General features: G+C 46.3%; 1 protein-coding gene across 1 annotated transcript; it reads left to right on the top strand.

The window, feature by feature from the left end:
* CUNH5orf52 (chromosome unknown C5orf52 homolog) lies at positions 1-8,025 on the top strand. The gene is made up of 4 exons (XM_050140955.1): positions 1-248; positions 4,151-4,259; positions 5,784-5,927; positions 7,272-8,025. The coding sequence occupies exons 1-4, from the start codon at positions 1-3 to the stop codon at positions 7,398-7,400; spliced, it is 630 nt and encodes a 209-aa protein (XP_049996912.1). The 3' UTR covers positions 7,401-8,025.
* The last annotated feature ends 5,000 nt before the right edge of the window (positions 8,026-13,025 follow it).

Below are 13,025 nucleotides of genomic sequence, written 5' to 3'. Positions count from 1 at the left end.
ATGGTTTTTGGCATAGCTAACCTTCCCGAGTCCTTCGCCGGCCTGTTAGGTTCCTCCACACAGCCCAGAAGGCCTTCAGTCAAATGGGATTTGGGCTCGAATTTCGACTCTGTTGCCAAGGAGCCCACTGCCTCTGGCATGGACTTCCGGCGCGAGAGACTAGACAGCCAGCCGGATCTCGGCGTCCGCGTCCAACCACAGATCTACTTCCTGCGGCCGCGGCCTGCAGTTCCGCAGTTGTTATTCAGGTGTGGTTTTGGTTGCCGAGCGGTCGTCAGACCCGGGACCTCTGAGGGAATCCGAGCTTTCAGATCCACACCGCCCCAGTCGTGTCCCCCACCCCCGCCCATCCGAGTTCCTCAGACTTCAGACCCGGACCAATCTGTAGGACATAAGCCTGGACTCGGGCGTGAAGTCGTCCCATTTTCAGCCCTCCGAATGAATCCTGGCCCTGGCTTACTGTAGGCTTGACATTGTGCGGTCCGAGCGCACTTTGAGGTGACACCCGGTGAAGCTCAGGTCTCAGGCTCACAATTACTTGACCACCCGCTTTCAAGCCTTCCCATTCTCCAGTGATTCTGGAAAAGCCTTCAGTTTCCCCTTGTTTGGCCCCAATCCCCACAAGCCTTAATCCTGCCCCGCTTTCTCAACCCTTCCCTCAGCCAAGTTCCTACAGAGGATTTATTATGGAAAAACAATTGGGTTCAAAATGCCCATTATTTATTGCTTGAAAGAGTACTTCCAACCTTTCTTCTTTTTCATGTCTACTGTTGATAAATTTGATGTGTCACTGAGTAGAGAGGATCTAAGTATTTAGTCTCTTTCTCTCGAAAACAGGGTTTAGTCTTGTGTGCGAATTCCTGACCTTTAAACCTGTTTTCCCGTCAGCACCTGGGTATGTTGGATTGACTTTCATAGAAGCCAGAAAAATGGAAATAGGAAGCTTGGGATTTTTTTTTTTTGATTTATTTATTATGTATAGTGTTCGGTCTGCATGTATGCCTGTACGCCAGAAGAGGGCACCATATCTCATTATAGATGGTTGTGAACCACCATGTGGTTGCTGGGAATTGAACTTGGGTCCCCTGGAAGAGCAAGCAGCCTATGCTCTTAACCTCTGAGCCATCTCTCCAGCCCCGGGATGTTGATTTTGTTGTAATATTTGTAAAGGTAAGGACACCCAGAAGACAGTGAGTTGGAAAAGATTTTATAATCCCTTGAAAGGTTATTGTCCCCCTGCCCTTCTTAAACTGGACATGGTTGCCCATGCTTGTTATCCTGGCACTAGGGTTGGAAATTCAAGATCATCCTTAGTTTAAGAGGGCGTTCTAGGCCAGCTTGGGATATATGAGACTTTGTCTCAAAAAATATATCTTTTTGTTTGTTTTGGTCCTAATGATAAAAGTATTATACTTTCTGATGACGTTGTTCTGATGTGCTAATGAAAAGAATTTATGAAGGTAACATGAGCTTTCATGTTTGTTGCTCCTTCTGTCCCTGTGTGTATTAGCCATCCAGCCAGCTGTTTCTGTTCAGTCAATTCGTGAAAGTGTGCATGGAGTTCTTCCTTTCTTGTTCTTGTTTGTTTGGGAATCTGTATTCAGGGAACACTTCTCCAGCACATCGGTCATTTCCCTGGTTTCCTTTAAAATGGTTTGTCAAGCCGGGCGATGGTGGCGCACGCCTTTAATCCCAGCACTCGGGAGGCAGAGACAGGCGGATCTCTGTGAGTTCGAGACCAGCCTGGTCTACAGAGCTAGTTCCAGGACAGGCTCCAAAGCCACAGAGAAACCCTGTCTCGAAAAACCAAAAAAAAATAAAATAAAATAAAATAAAATAAATAAAATGGTTTGTCAATCATTACAAAAGTAATGTACACTGATTAGAACATCATCAACAACAAACTGAAGACAGACCAGCAAAACGAATGAGCAGATGCGATCACTGTTAACATTTTGATGTGTACACGTAAGGTCCTGTGCTGGTTAGCTGCTGTCACCTTGAAACAAGCTAGAGTCACCTGGGACAAAAGAACCTTGGCTGGGGAATCTCCTGCAGCTGATTGACTGGTGGGCCTGTCTGTGGGGCGGGTTCCTAGTGATTGATGTGGGATAATGCAGCCACTGTGGGTGGTGCCACCCCTGGGCGGGTGGCTGGGTTGTATAGAGTAATGGAAAGCAGGGCAGTAGTGGCCTTCCTGCTTTAGCTCCTGCACTGAGTCCTGCCTCAGCTTCTCTTGATGAGCAACTGTAACCTGTAAGCTGGAACAAACACTCTCCCCTCAGGTTGATTTTGGTTAGTGTTTTATCACAGCAACTAATAGGCTAAGATAATACATATATGTGTATGTGTGTTATAGTTTTAAAAACAAACAGCACAAAACATCACTGTTTAGCAATCTCCTTTTTTCCTCTTAACTAGTTATCACACCAAAATAGTTATATTTGAGTACATGTATTTTATCTGATGACTTAGAATGTATAAACAATTTTGTTGTTGTTGTTGTTTTGAGACAAGGTTTCTCTGTAGCTTTGGAGCCTGTCCTGGAACTTGCTCTGAAGACCAGGCTGGCCTCAAACTCACAAAGATCCATCTGCCTCTGCCTTCTCAGTGCTGGGATTAAAGGCATACACCACAATCGCCTGGTTTGAACAATTTTTTTAAATGGAAAAACCATTTTAAAAGCTTCGTAGTGTAACTAAATTATCAGAAAATGAAAACCTACTGGCTAGCAACATCCTTTGATGTTGTTTTTTGTTAAGATATGTAGCCCAGGTTAACTTAAACCACAATGTAACTAAGAATGCCCTTGATCTCCTTCTTCTGCCTCCCAAATAGGTGAGTTTTTATTGGTGCCGGAGACCCAGAACTGTGTGCCTGCTAAACACACATTCTACCAACTGAGCCTGGTCCCCAGCTCCTCATTCTTACATTGCTCCCTAATTCTCACCCTGTGGGTGTCTCCAACCCATTGATGCCGAGGGGCTCAGGATTCCTGTGAATGCCAATGTCCAACACAACACAATGTAGCAAATTAAAGCATTGGGAGATTAGGCATAGATGGGGGAATCTTTTTTTTTTTGGTAACTCAATTATGTGATTCCTGAATGTGAACTCTGTCAATGACATTGTTGCCTTGTGGTGTCAAAAGGTGGAACATACCGAATAGAGTCTCCAGAAGTCCTATAGCACCCCACACCTCCTCCCTCCCCAAACTCATTCATTAGACTTCCTTTATTAATGAACCCTGTGTCCACCCACACTCCTCCTTATCTCTCCCTCCTCCTTTTCTTCTCTTTTAAAGAGAGTTGCCTGTGTAGCCCAGGCTGGCCTTGAGCTCTCCATCTTCCTCCTTTCAGCTTCCCGAGTGCTGAGACCACAGACGCGCACCAGCACAACCAGCTTTCCTCCCCACCTTCTTCATCCTGTTCTGTTCTCTGCCATTTCCCAGACCCCCTCAGATCCAGGCTACGAAGGAAGAACTCCCCATCTCAGCCTCTCTCAGATTCATCTTTTGCCTCTACCTTCCAACTTAACATTCATCTAAGATCTCCACCTTTGCTCTTACCCTGCAGTTTCTCATAAGATGACCACGCCAGCACAGTGGGCGATCTCAGGGGGTGAGCGCTTGATTAGTGTGTGCAGCCCTGGGTTCCGGCCAAGCACCAGCACAGAGTGTCAGTAACGACAACAGCAATTCTTGAGGACTCTTCTGCTTCTCTGCTGACCTCTCTTGAGGCCTGCTCTGGGCCTTTCTGTGTCCTCCCAGGATGCTCTTTCTCCTGTTCAGGAAGCCGCCTCTTAGCAGACCTCATCTACAGGCAAAACTTAGAGTGGTTTCCTTGCTCCTCTGGAAGTGAGAAAACCACTTATCTTGAAAGCCACGGAGGAGCCAGGTGCTGTGGTACACGCCTTTCGTCCCAGCATGTAGGAAGCAGAGACAGGTGGATCTCTGTGAGTTCCAGGCCAGTTTGACCACAGAGCGACTTCCAGACCAGCCAGAGCTACGTAGCAAGAGCTTGTCTCAAAAACAAAACAAAATAAACTCAAAGAGCAGCTGTCAAACAGGCCTTGACCAGCTGTCTCTAACCGGTTCCCTCTCCCCTTGACCAGCTGTCTCTAACCGGTTCCCTCTCCCCGCCCTCTCTAGCATATTGAATTCCAGCGATGCCAATGTGAAGAAGCTTTTACCCAAGAGTCATCTGTCTCGGGTGATTATTCGGGACAACCTCAATGCACAGCGCATCTACGAGATGGAGGTAGGGTACCCCGGTTTCTGGGTTGGAGCCTGTTAGCAGCCTGACCATTCTTCTCTCATAACTCCTTCCTTGCTAAGATAGCTGCCTGTGGAGCCCAGGGTGGAAGAGGGATTCTCAGCTCCTAGAGCTAATAGGAGGCCATGAATGTATTCTAAGGTAGGCCCCATCTTTATGGGGGAGAAAATGATACTTGGGGTTAGTGTCTCCCCCAAGGTGTCACACCTGCTCTCACTTCCTGACAAGAGAGAAAGCTCTCGCCTCTTGAGTGGTTTCTTGCTTTGTTCCCTCAGAACATATTATCTCCCGTGCAGAACCTCGGGCTTTCCTGCTTGAATCGGCATCAACACTATCTGGCTAGTTTTTTGTTTTTAAAGTTATCTCATCTCCAGAGAAGAGCTGAGGCCAGCAACAACAGCAATAAACCCACAGAAGGACAAGGACTGAGTTAACAAGGGCCCTGTGTTAAACTTCCTGTGCTATGGCCTAGTAGAAATAGGCTGCAGTCTGAGATAGGCTGGTTGTATATGATCTTGGGTGAGCCACACTTTCTTCATTTTTAAAATAAGATTTGAAACTCTTTTAGTTACAGGTTGTGTAAAGTAAATTTGAACTACTTTAAGCAGAGTCGGGAACTTGAGTCCACGTAAGCAAGAATGGCTAGGACAGGACGACCCATGCTTCCCGGCTTCCTTGGCGGCTCTCGCTATCAGCCTTTTGACACCTGCCCCTCCTTTAAGGGTGTATCCCCTTCTACCTGACTTAGAAATACTTGTGCAAGTGTCTCCCATCCTGATTACGCTGTAGTTACGGGGATCCCCTGCACCAGGCATGTGTCTCACATCCTGATTGTGTTGTAGTTAGGGGGATCCCCTGCGTCGGCTCCCCACATCCCCCTCTGCAGCAGTTCATTGAAATGCACGGCTGAATGGGTAAGAGAGGAGTTGTCCTCCCAGCCTTGCAGTCTTGAGACAGGAGAGGAGTTAAGGAGTGGATGAAGTTAGAATCCCTGTGACGGAAGGGCTGTCATAGGGAAGCTGACATGTTTTAGATAGACATGTAGCTATGTCACAGATGATACATAGACAGCACAGTGATTAGTAAGGACAGGGTGGGGGGGTTTGTGAAAGAAGAAAGACACAAGATGGACCTCCCTTCTACTGAAACCTCCATTTCATTATTCCCTTACACTTTTCACTTATTTATTATTTATTCTTGGGAAGTAGACTCAGGGCTTCACACACACTAGGCTGCATTCCTGGCCCTGTGAATACCCATGTGTAAAGCAGGCTCCGCAGCTACAGACCGTCAGAGGGCGCCACGGTACTCTATCCAGCTCAATGTCCACTTTAAAGTAGAGAAACTGTGAGGCCCTGTGTGGTCCACGCTGTTTCATGGGATGAATATGGACTGGGTCTCACAGGTCTCACAGGCCCCTTAGGCCCCTTGTCCTTCCAGGTCAGCAGCCTTGCCTTTTGCTACCAAGTGACTTGTTCATATCCTAAACTCATCTCTGTTTTCCCTAAGATGAAAGCTTCGGACAAGACCAAGAGAAAAATGAGCCATTTGTACGACCACCTGAAAAAGAAGTTCATGACAGACCAGCTGAGGAAGATGCTGCGCTGGAGGCGGGAGTCTCTGAGCACCCAGCAGTACTTGAATAGGCAGCGGGTAGGCTCCACTTAGATGGCAAGCCAGCCACCGTAGCAGTGGCAGAATGATCTGCCCTGGAACACAAAACCACCCTGGTGAGAGCTGAGGGGCCGGAACTTGCTGGCCTCCACCACTGTAGAGCAATAAAGGGTTAGCAGCGGATAGGACAAGAGCGCAAGTTCTCGGTTCCAGTCTGCTTTGCTCCACCATCCCCTCCATCCCAGTGAAAGACCTGTAGCCACCAATGCTTGGTGGAAGAGGCGGAGTCAAGCCAGTATTCCTGGTTTGTGCAAACAGGGAAACTTTTGCACCCACATTTGCTTTCTCTTTTTCCCACTTCTTCTTTCCCTCCACCGTCCCCACTCCCTCCGTCTCCTTCACGTCTACCCTTCCTTCCTTCCTTCCTTCCTTCCTTCCTTCCTTCCTTCCTTCCTTCCTTCCTTCCTTCCTTCCTTCCTTCCTTCCTTCCTCATTTTGGTCTGGAGACAGCTCAGGGCTTGCATATTCGCAGGGAACATGCTCTCCCCAGTCCCGGTACACACATTCCTGGTGACACATCTGCCAGCTGCGCTGCGGCTGTTGACATCTTAGAAGGAAAGGACTGAGCAATGCCACTGTGCGACATTCCAGTGGTAAGGAGGTCAGGGTGAGGCACCAGGCGGTGTTGTTTCTGCCACCTACCAGCTTGTATGACCTTGGGACCTCTCTGGGCCCCTGTTTCCTCCTCTGAAAGAATCAGGCAGGCAGTGAAAAGATAACCTGCCTCAAGGAGCTGGCAGAGGGCAAGCGGCTGGCCCGGAGCTCATCCTTTCCAACTGCTGTAACAGTGGCGATACCCATGGGCTCCCAGCCCTCCTGGTGCTTCTGCAAGGCACCCTCAGATATCTCAGACATCCTGCTTCCTGTCTGCCCCTTTCAGAGCCTGTTCAAGTCCCGTGCTTGCTTTTCTCATTGACCTTGGGTTCCCATGGGGGCTTCATTCGGCCCGCAGTGTAGCACAGGTCTTGGTCCTTAGCCTGATTAGATTGTGGTCCTTAGCCTGATTAGATTGTTTACCTTGAGAGCCGGAAGTAAGACCCCTCTCAGATTTGATACAGGTCTGTTTTGGATGCTTCTCCAACCAGCCCTGATGATAGGCCACTCTTGTACCCAGAACCCACACCTGTGTCTGTGCCAAGTGTTTGGCTGGCTCTGACTTGTTCACATACCTTTCTTCCTGGTCAGGCTGTGACACTGACGTCTCTAATCACAAATCTAGGAAAGGGAACAGGTATTTGCTTTTATTTTATCCTAGAGAATTTCATACAATGTCTCTTGACCCTAGCCATCCCCACTGCTTTCATGTCTCTCTTTTTTTTTAAGGAAAGACTTTTGAATCAGATGTCCTGGTCTTCTGGCTTTGGTTGCCCCTTCTATGATGTCCGCCGCGTCTTGAAGATAGAGTTGTATTGTAATTGTATTACTTGGGGTCAGTTGATATCTGCATTTTGACCAGTTGTAACTTTTTATTTTACGTTTTGCCTACATCTCTGTCTGTGTATCTTATGTATACCTGGTGCCTGCCGAGGCCAGAGGCAGCATTGGATCCCCAGGCACTGGACTTTCAGAGGGTTGGGATCGCCGTGTGGGTGCTGGAATCAAACTCAGCTCCTCTGCAAGTGCTCTTAACAGTCAAGCTATTTTGGTCCATATGATGATGATGATGATGATGATGATGATGATGATGATGGGTTTTTGAGACGGGGTCTAATGTATACCTTTCTGACCTTGAGCTCAATATGTAGCTGATGATGGCCTTGAACTCCTGATCCTCCTGTCTGTGTCTCCTGGGTGCTGGGACTATGGGTGTGTGCTAACACACTCAGTCCATCCTCACACTCTTCCTACACTCCTGAGAGAAAGCATGCTGTATCTGTGGCACTTATTCTGCTTTATAGATGACATCTAATTACACTCATTTTTCTGCAAATACATCACTTTTATTTACAGCTGAATAAAATTTATTTTTATTTATGTATTTTTAAAATCCATGCATCTGTTGATGGACATCTAGCCTAATTTCATTTCCTGACAATTGTGAATACTGCATTAATAAACATGTATGTGTAGATGCCTATGTGTTATGCTGACTTATTGTCTTCTGAGTGCTCAAGGGTGGGCAGCATGCTAATTTTAATATTTTTTGAGGAACCTGTGATTTCTGTAGTGGTGGCAACAGTTTCCATATGACTGGCAGTGTGCCCTTGCCAGCATTTATTGTTGTTGGTGGTATCTTAATCATAGCCTTTCTGCCTTGAGTGAGTTGGGATCACAAAGTAGTTTTAAAGTGCCATTTCCCTGATTACTGTTGAAAATTTACGTGTATGAGTATTTGCTTGCATATAGACGCGCGTGTGTATACCATGTGGGCGCCCAATGCCTGAGAAAGCCAGAAGAGGGCGTTAGATCCCTGGAGCTAGAGTTACAAGGGGTTATTAGACTCCTGGCATGGATGCTGGGAACTGAGTCCAGGTCTGCTGCCAGAGCGGTGCGTGCCCTTAGCTCCTGCACTGTCTACAGCCCTAGGCTTCATGTCTAAAATGATCTTATTGTTTTAGTCAAGATTCTCTAGAGGGACGGAACTGATGGAATGAATATGGGTATATGTTAAGGGGGAATTTATTAGGATTTATTAGGTGATTCACAGGTTGTGGGCTAAGTAGCCTAACATGGGTGCTTTCCAACAGAAAAGCCAAGAAGTCAGTAGCTGTTCGGTCCATGTGCTGGTGATCCATCCGGAGGATTCCTAGAGGGCCACTGGCCTTCAGTCTACACTAGAATCCCAGTAGTAGGTTCTAGCCCAGTGGAGAAGTGCTTTAGCAACAGGGTAGATGAGCTCGCCATCGACAGTGAGGGCAAGCAGGCCAACAGCAAAAGCTTCCTTCTTAGGTGTCCTTTTCTGCCAGCTGCCAGTAGGTGTGGCCCAGATGTAGGGTGGGTCTTCCCACCTCACATGATCCAATCACAAAACATCCCTCATAGGTGTGCCCAGCTGCTTAGATTTTATTTGGTTCCAAAGATATTCATGTTGACAATCAAGATTAGCCATCTCATTTGTGTGTGTGTGTGTGTGTGTGTGTGGGGAGACACAGGGGATAGAGAACAATGCTGTGGATTTGCTTCTTTTCTATCCCCTTTACATGGATTCTAGAAATGGAGCTCAGTTGTCAGGCCTGTATGGTAGGTGCCTTTACCCTGAGCCATCTCTCTGAGCTACCTTTCCCAGCTTCAAAGTGTAAGTTTTCAAAATAGTCCCTAACGACCCTCTGAATTTCACTGAAGGCTGTTTTAACATCCACTTCTATATCTCAATTCTATTCACTTAAGCTTTCTCTTCCATTAGGTTAGCTAGAGGTTTGTCAATATCACTTTTTAAAATCTTTAAAATTGTAATTACTCATGAGTGTGTGTGCCAGTGCACACGTGGAGGTCAGAGGACAACTTTCAGGAGTCGGTTCTGTCCTTGTACTGTGTAGGTTCTGGGGACTGAACTCGAATTTGTCGGGTGTGGTGGCACCTTACCCACTGAGGCGTATTGCCAGCCCTGCGTTTTCACTTGCTGGCCCCGGAATCACACTCCTCTTCGGCTCCTCGTGCTGGGATTACAGGTGTGAGCCACTGTCGTGTGAGCCTGCCTGAGGAGGCACAACTTACATTTCTCTACCCACCCCAGATAGGGAACCCATGACAGACAAAAGTTTTGGCCACACCAGAATCCAACTTGATGAACAGACAAATGTGTCGTATGATGATGAGTCTGTTCATTAGTCTCACAGAAGTATGACTGTGGGTTACTTACAGGAGCAGGGACTCAGAAGTAGCTTTTATTACACAAGCAGACGCCATGTGGGTGGTGACCGGTGGATGCTGCAACCCTGGAGAGCAGTTTGACAGCTCCGAGAGTCTCTCCCCGGCAGCTGTGTGGGTTAGAGTCACCGTCTCACCCAGCCCAGCACAGTTGACTGTCTCTGTAACCTTGGGCCGGGGCTCTCATGGATCTTTTTTAAGGTTCAGCCTTCCCGAGCATGTGACGTTTGTTTCCTCCTGAGTCTCATCCTTCCACTCTCTCATGGAAGAGACGGCTTCAACGAGAAGGGAACTGCTGTGTATGACAGCCACCACAGCTGTCTGTGCCGCGTTCTTTCAGTCTTCTTCATCTGCGTCCTGAATTTCATATTTATTGCCTTCTCCTGCTTTAGGGCTTGTGTTCTCGTTTTTTAGTAGTACAGCTGCCTCGTTAGGTCATTCATTTGTCATCTCTCTGATTTTTAATTAATTTAGCTATAAGCTGTCCCCTTAGAACTGCCTTAACTGTCTCCAAAGCTTCTAATAAGCCGTGCTTTCATTTTCATTTGAGGCTACTAATATTTTAACTTTCTCACTGATTTCTCTAGCGAACCACTGTTTGTTCAAGTATGTAAGCTTAGTCTACATGTATTCATGTGATCTCTGTTGCTATTGATATCTAGTTTTATTCCACTATGATTTGATAATATAAAATAAATTATTTTGATAATTTTATATTCATTAGGCTTGTTTTGTAACCTAGAATGTCTATTTTAAAGAAGGCTCCATAGGCTGCTGAGAAGAATGCATAGCCCGTATCTTTCAGATAGAATATCCAATAGGAATCTGTTAAGTCCATTTGATCTATAGTATAGTTTATTCTGAAGTTTCTTTGTTGATTTGGTTGGAAAGACCTATCTAAAGAAGAGAGTGTTGTGTTGAAACCACCCATTGTTATTGTATCAGTACCTATCTGACCTTTTCTGCCCTTTAGTGTTTGTTTTATAAAATTCAGAGCCCCAAATTTGATGCTTACACATTCTGTGCATCCTCACGATTGTGATGTGATTACCATTGCTCCTGCCCCCTTCTGTGAAACCGCGTATGCTACCATACCTCAGTACCTAGCTTAATATTTGCCTTTATCTCTTCTGGGGCCAGCAAGATGGGTTAGTGGGTTAGGGTGCTTGCTGCCAAGCTTGATGAACCTGAGTTTGATATCTGAGCCCTGCATGGTGGAGTGACTCCCACAAGCTCTCTTCCAAATATGTACCATGGTGTTGTACACACACACACACACACACACACACACGATAAATAAATGTGAAAAAAGACCTGAAAGTAGCTATGTGTGTTTCTGTGGGAGGCTCCATTTGCTTGGTAAATTGATTTCCACCCTTTGTTGACGTTCAGTTGGATGTTATTGCTAGTGAGATATATTTATTGGGGACAATAGATACATGAGATCTGTTTTATTTAATCTAGTTAACTAGTCTCAGTCCTTTTAACTGAAGAGCTGAGGCCATTTATATTTATACATTTAAGATATATTATTGAGAAAGGCTTGCAAATGTTGGCTGGATTTCTTTCTTTTTTTTTGGTATGTGTATGTATATGTGCATGCTTATGGGTGGGTACACATGTATGTTGTGCATGCTTACGGGTGGGTACACATGTATGTTGTGCATGCTTATGGGTGGGTACACATGTATGTTGTGCATGCTTACGGGTGGGTACACATGTATGTTGTGCATGCTTACGGGTGGGTACACATGTGTGTTGTGCATGCATGTGGAGACCAGATGACAGCTTCTGGTTCTTCCTCAGGAGCCAGCTACTTTGTCTTTAGAGCTGGGTCTCTCATTGCCTCGAGCCTTCTGGTTTGGCTCGGCTCACTAGCTAGCAGGTCCCAGGTATCTGTTTCCATCTCCTCCGTGTATCCCCTACATTTCCATTTTTGTAAACATGGGTTTTGAGGATCAAACTCATGTCTTCATGTTTGTGTGGCAAACTTTCACAGGCTGAGCCCTCACCCCAGTCTCCCTCTCTTTTCTTCTCTATTGGCCTGGGCTGTTTGCTGCTTTGCTGTGCTGGACATGATAGGTTACTTCCTTCCTTTGTTCATTTGTTCCTCCCACTCCTGTTTTCATTTACTCCTTCGTTTGTGTGAGTGTATGTATGTGGGTGCATGTAGGTCACAGCATGTGTGTAGAGGTCAGAGGACAACTTGCAGGAGTGGGTCTTTCCTTGTACCATGTAGGTTCTGGATTGTACCCGTGTTGACCAACTTGGCAGCAAGTGCCTTCACCCACTGAGCTGTCTTGCCCCTGTTTCTAAAGCTAACTCCATACTTGGTATCCACAGGCGCATCCATCCAGCAAGGGGATTCATGTTCCAGGTTTAGAAACGACAAAGACAGATGTACCTGTTTAGATCTCAACGGGGTGTTTTCTTCCCAAAGTCCCACCCACTTGAGAAACACCCTCTAGCTACAACATTAACCTTCCCAGGGGGTATGAACTTGGAGTCCCAGGAGGGTGGGAAAACCTGTCCGGTCCACAGACGGCAAAGCTGTGTGTGGCCAGAAGAGGATGTTTGGTCCAAAAGGAAGGGAGGCTACTAAAGTGAAGATCGCTCTGGAAGACATTGGGTATTTGTCCAATACAGGGTCAGCATCAGCAAAAACATAAAGACAAGAAGAAGTCTTCATGTCCCCAAAAGTCTCCAGTTTTAGGACTCAGAGAGAAGCCATTTAAATGCAGTCTCTCTTTGTGTGAGCTCCCTGTGTTTTTAATTTTGGATCTTTTACCATATTTCAGTAGTGGGATTAAAGGCATGAACCACTACTGTTGTTGCTGGTTTTTTCTTCTATTTTTAAATTTTATTTTATTTTGCTCTTTGAGGGGTCCACCACCCAGCTCCCAAATAAATGCATGGAGACTTATTTTTATTTATGAATGCCTGGCTTTAACTTGGCTTGTTTCTAGCCAGATTTTCTTAAATAACGCTGTCTATCTTCTGCCTCTGGGCTTTTACTTTTTCTTTCCTTTTCCGTGGCTGACTGCCTGGGTGTCTTCCTACCCCATGGCGTCCTCCTCCTCCTCCTCCTCCTCCTCCTCCTCCTCCTCCTCCTCCTCCTCCTCCTCTTCCTCCTCTTCTATAGTTATTCTCTCTGCCTGGCAGACCTACCAGTTTTTATTATTATTATGGGTTTTTATTTTTAAGACCAATTAGAGCTTTGCAACAATTGGCGCCCCACTTTCAGGCACGAATTCACAGAAAAGCCACTAG

This window comes from Alexandromys fortis, unplaced genomic scaffold (assembly GCF_014885135.2).
Source record: "Alexandromys fortis isolate MF-2015 unplaced genomic scaffold, M_Fortis_MF-2015_v1.1 scaffold_7, whole genome shotgun sequence".
Classification (NCBI taxonomy): domain Eukaryota; kingdom Metazoa; phylum Chordata; class Mammalia; order Rodentia; family Cricetidae; genus Alexandromys; species Alexandromys fortis.
The sequence above is the reverse complement of the archived record's forward strand: the minus strand, read 5'-3'. Positions and strand labels throughout refer to the sequence as shown.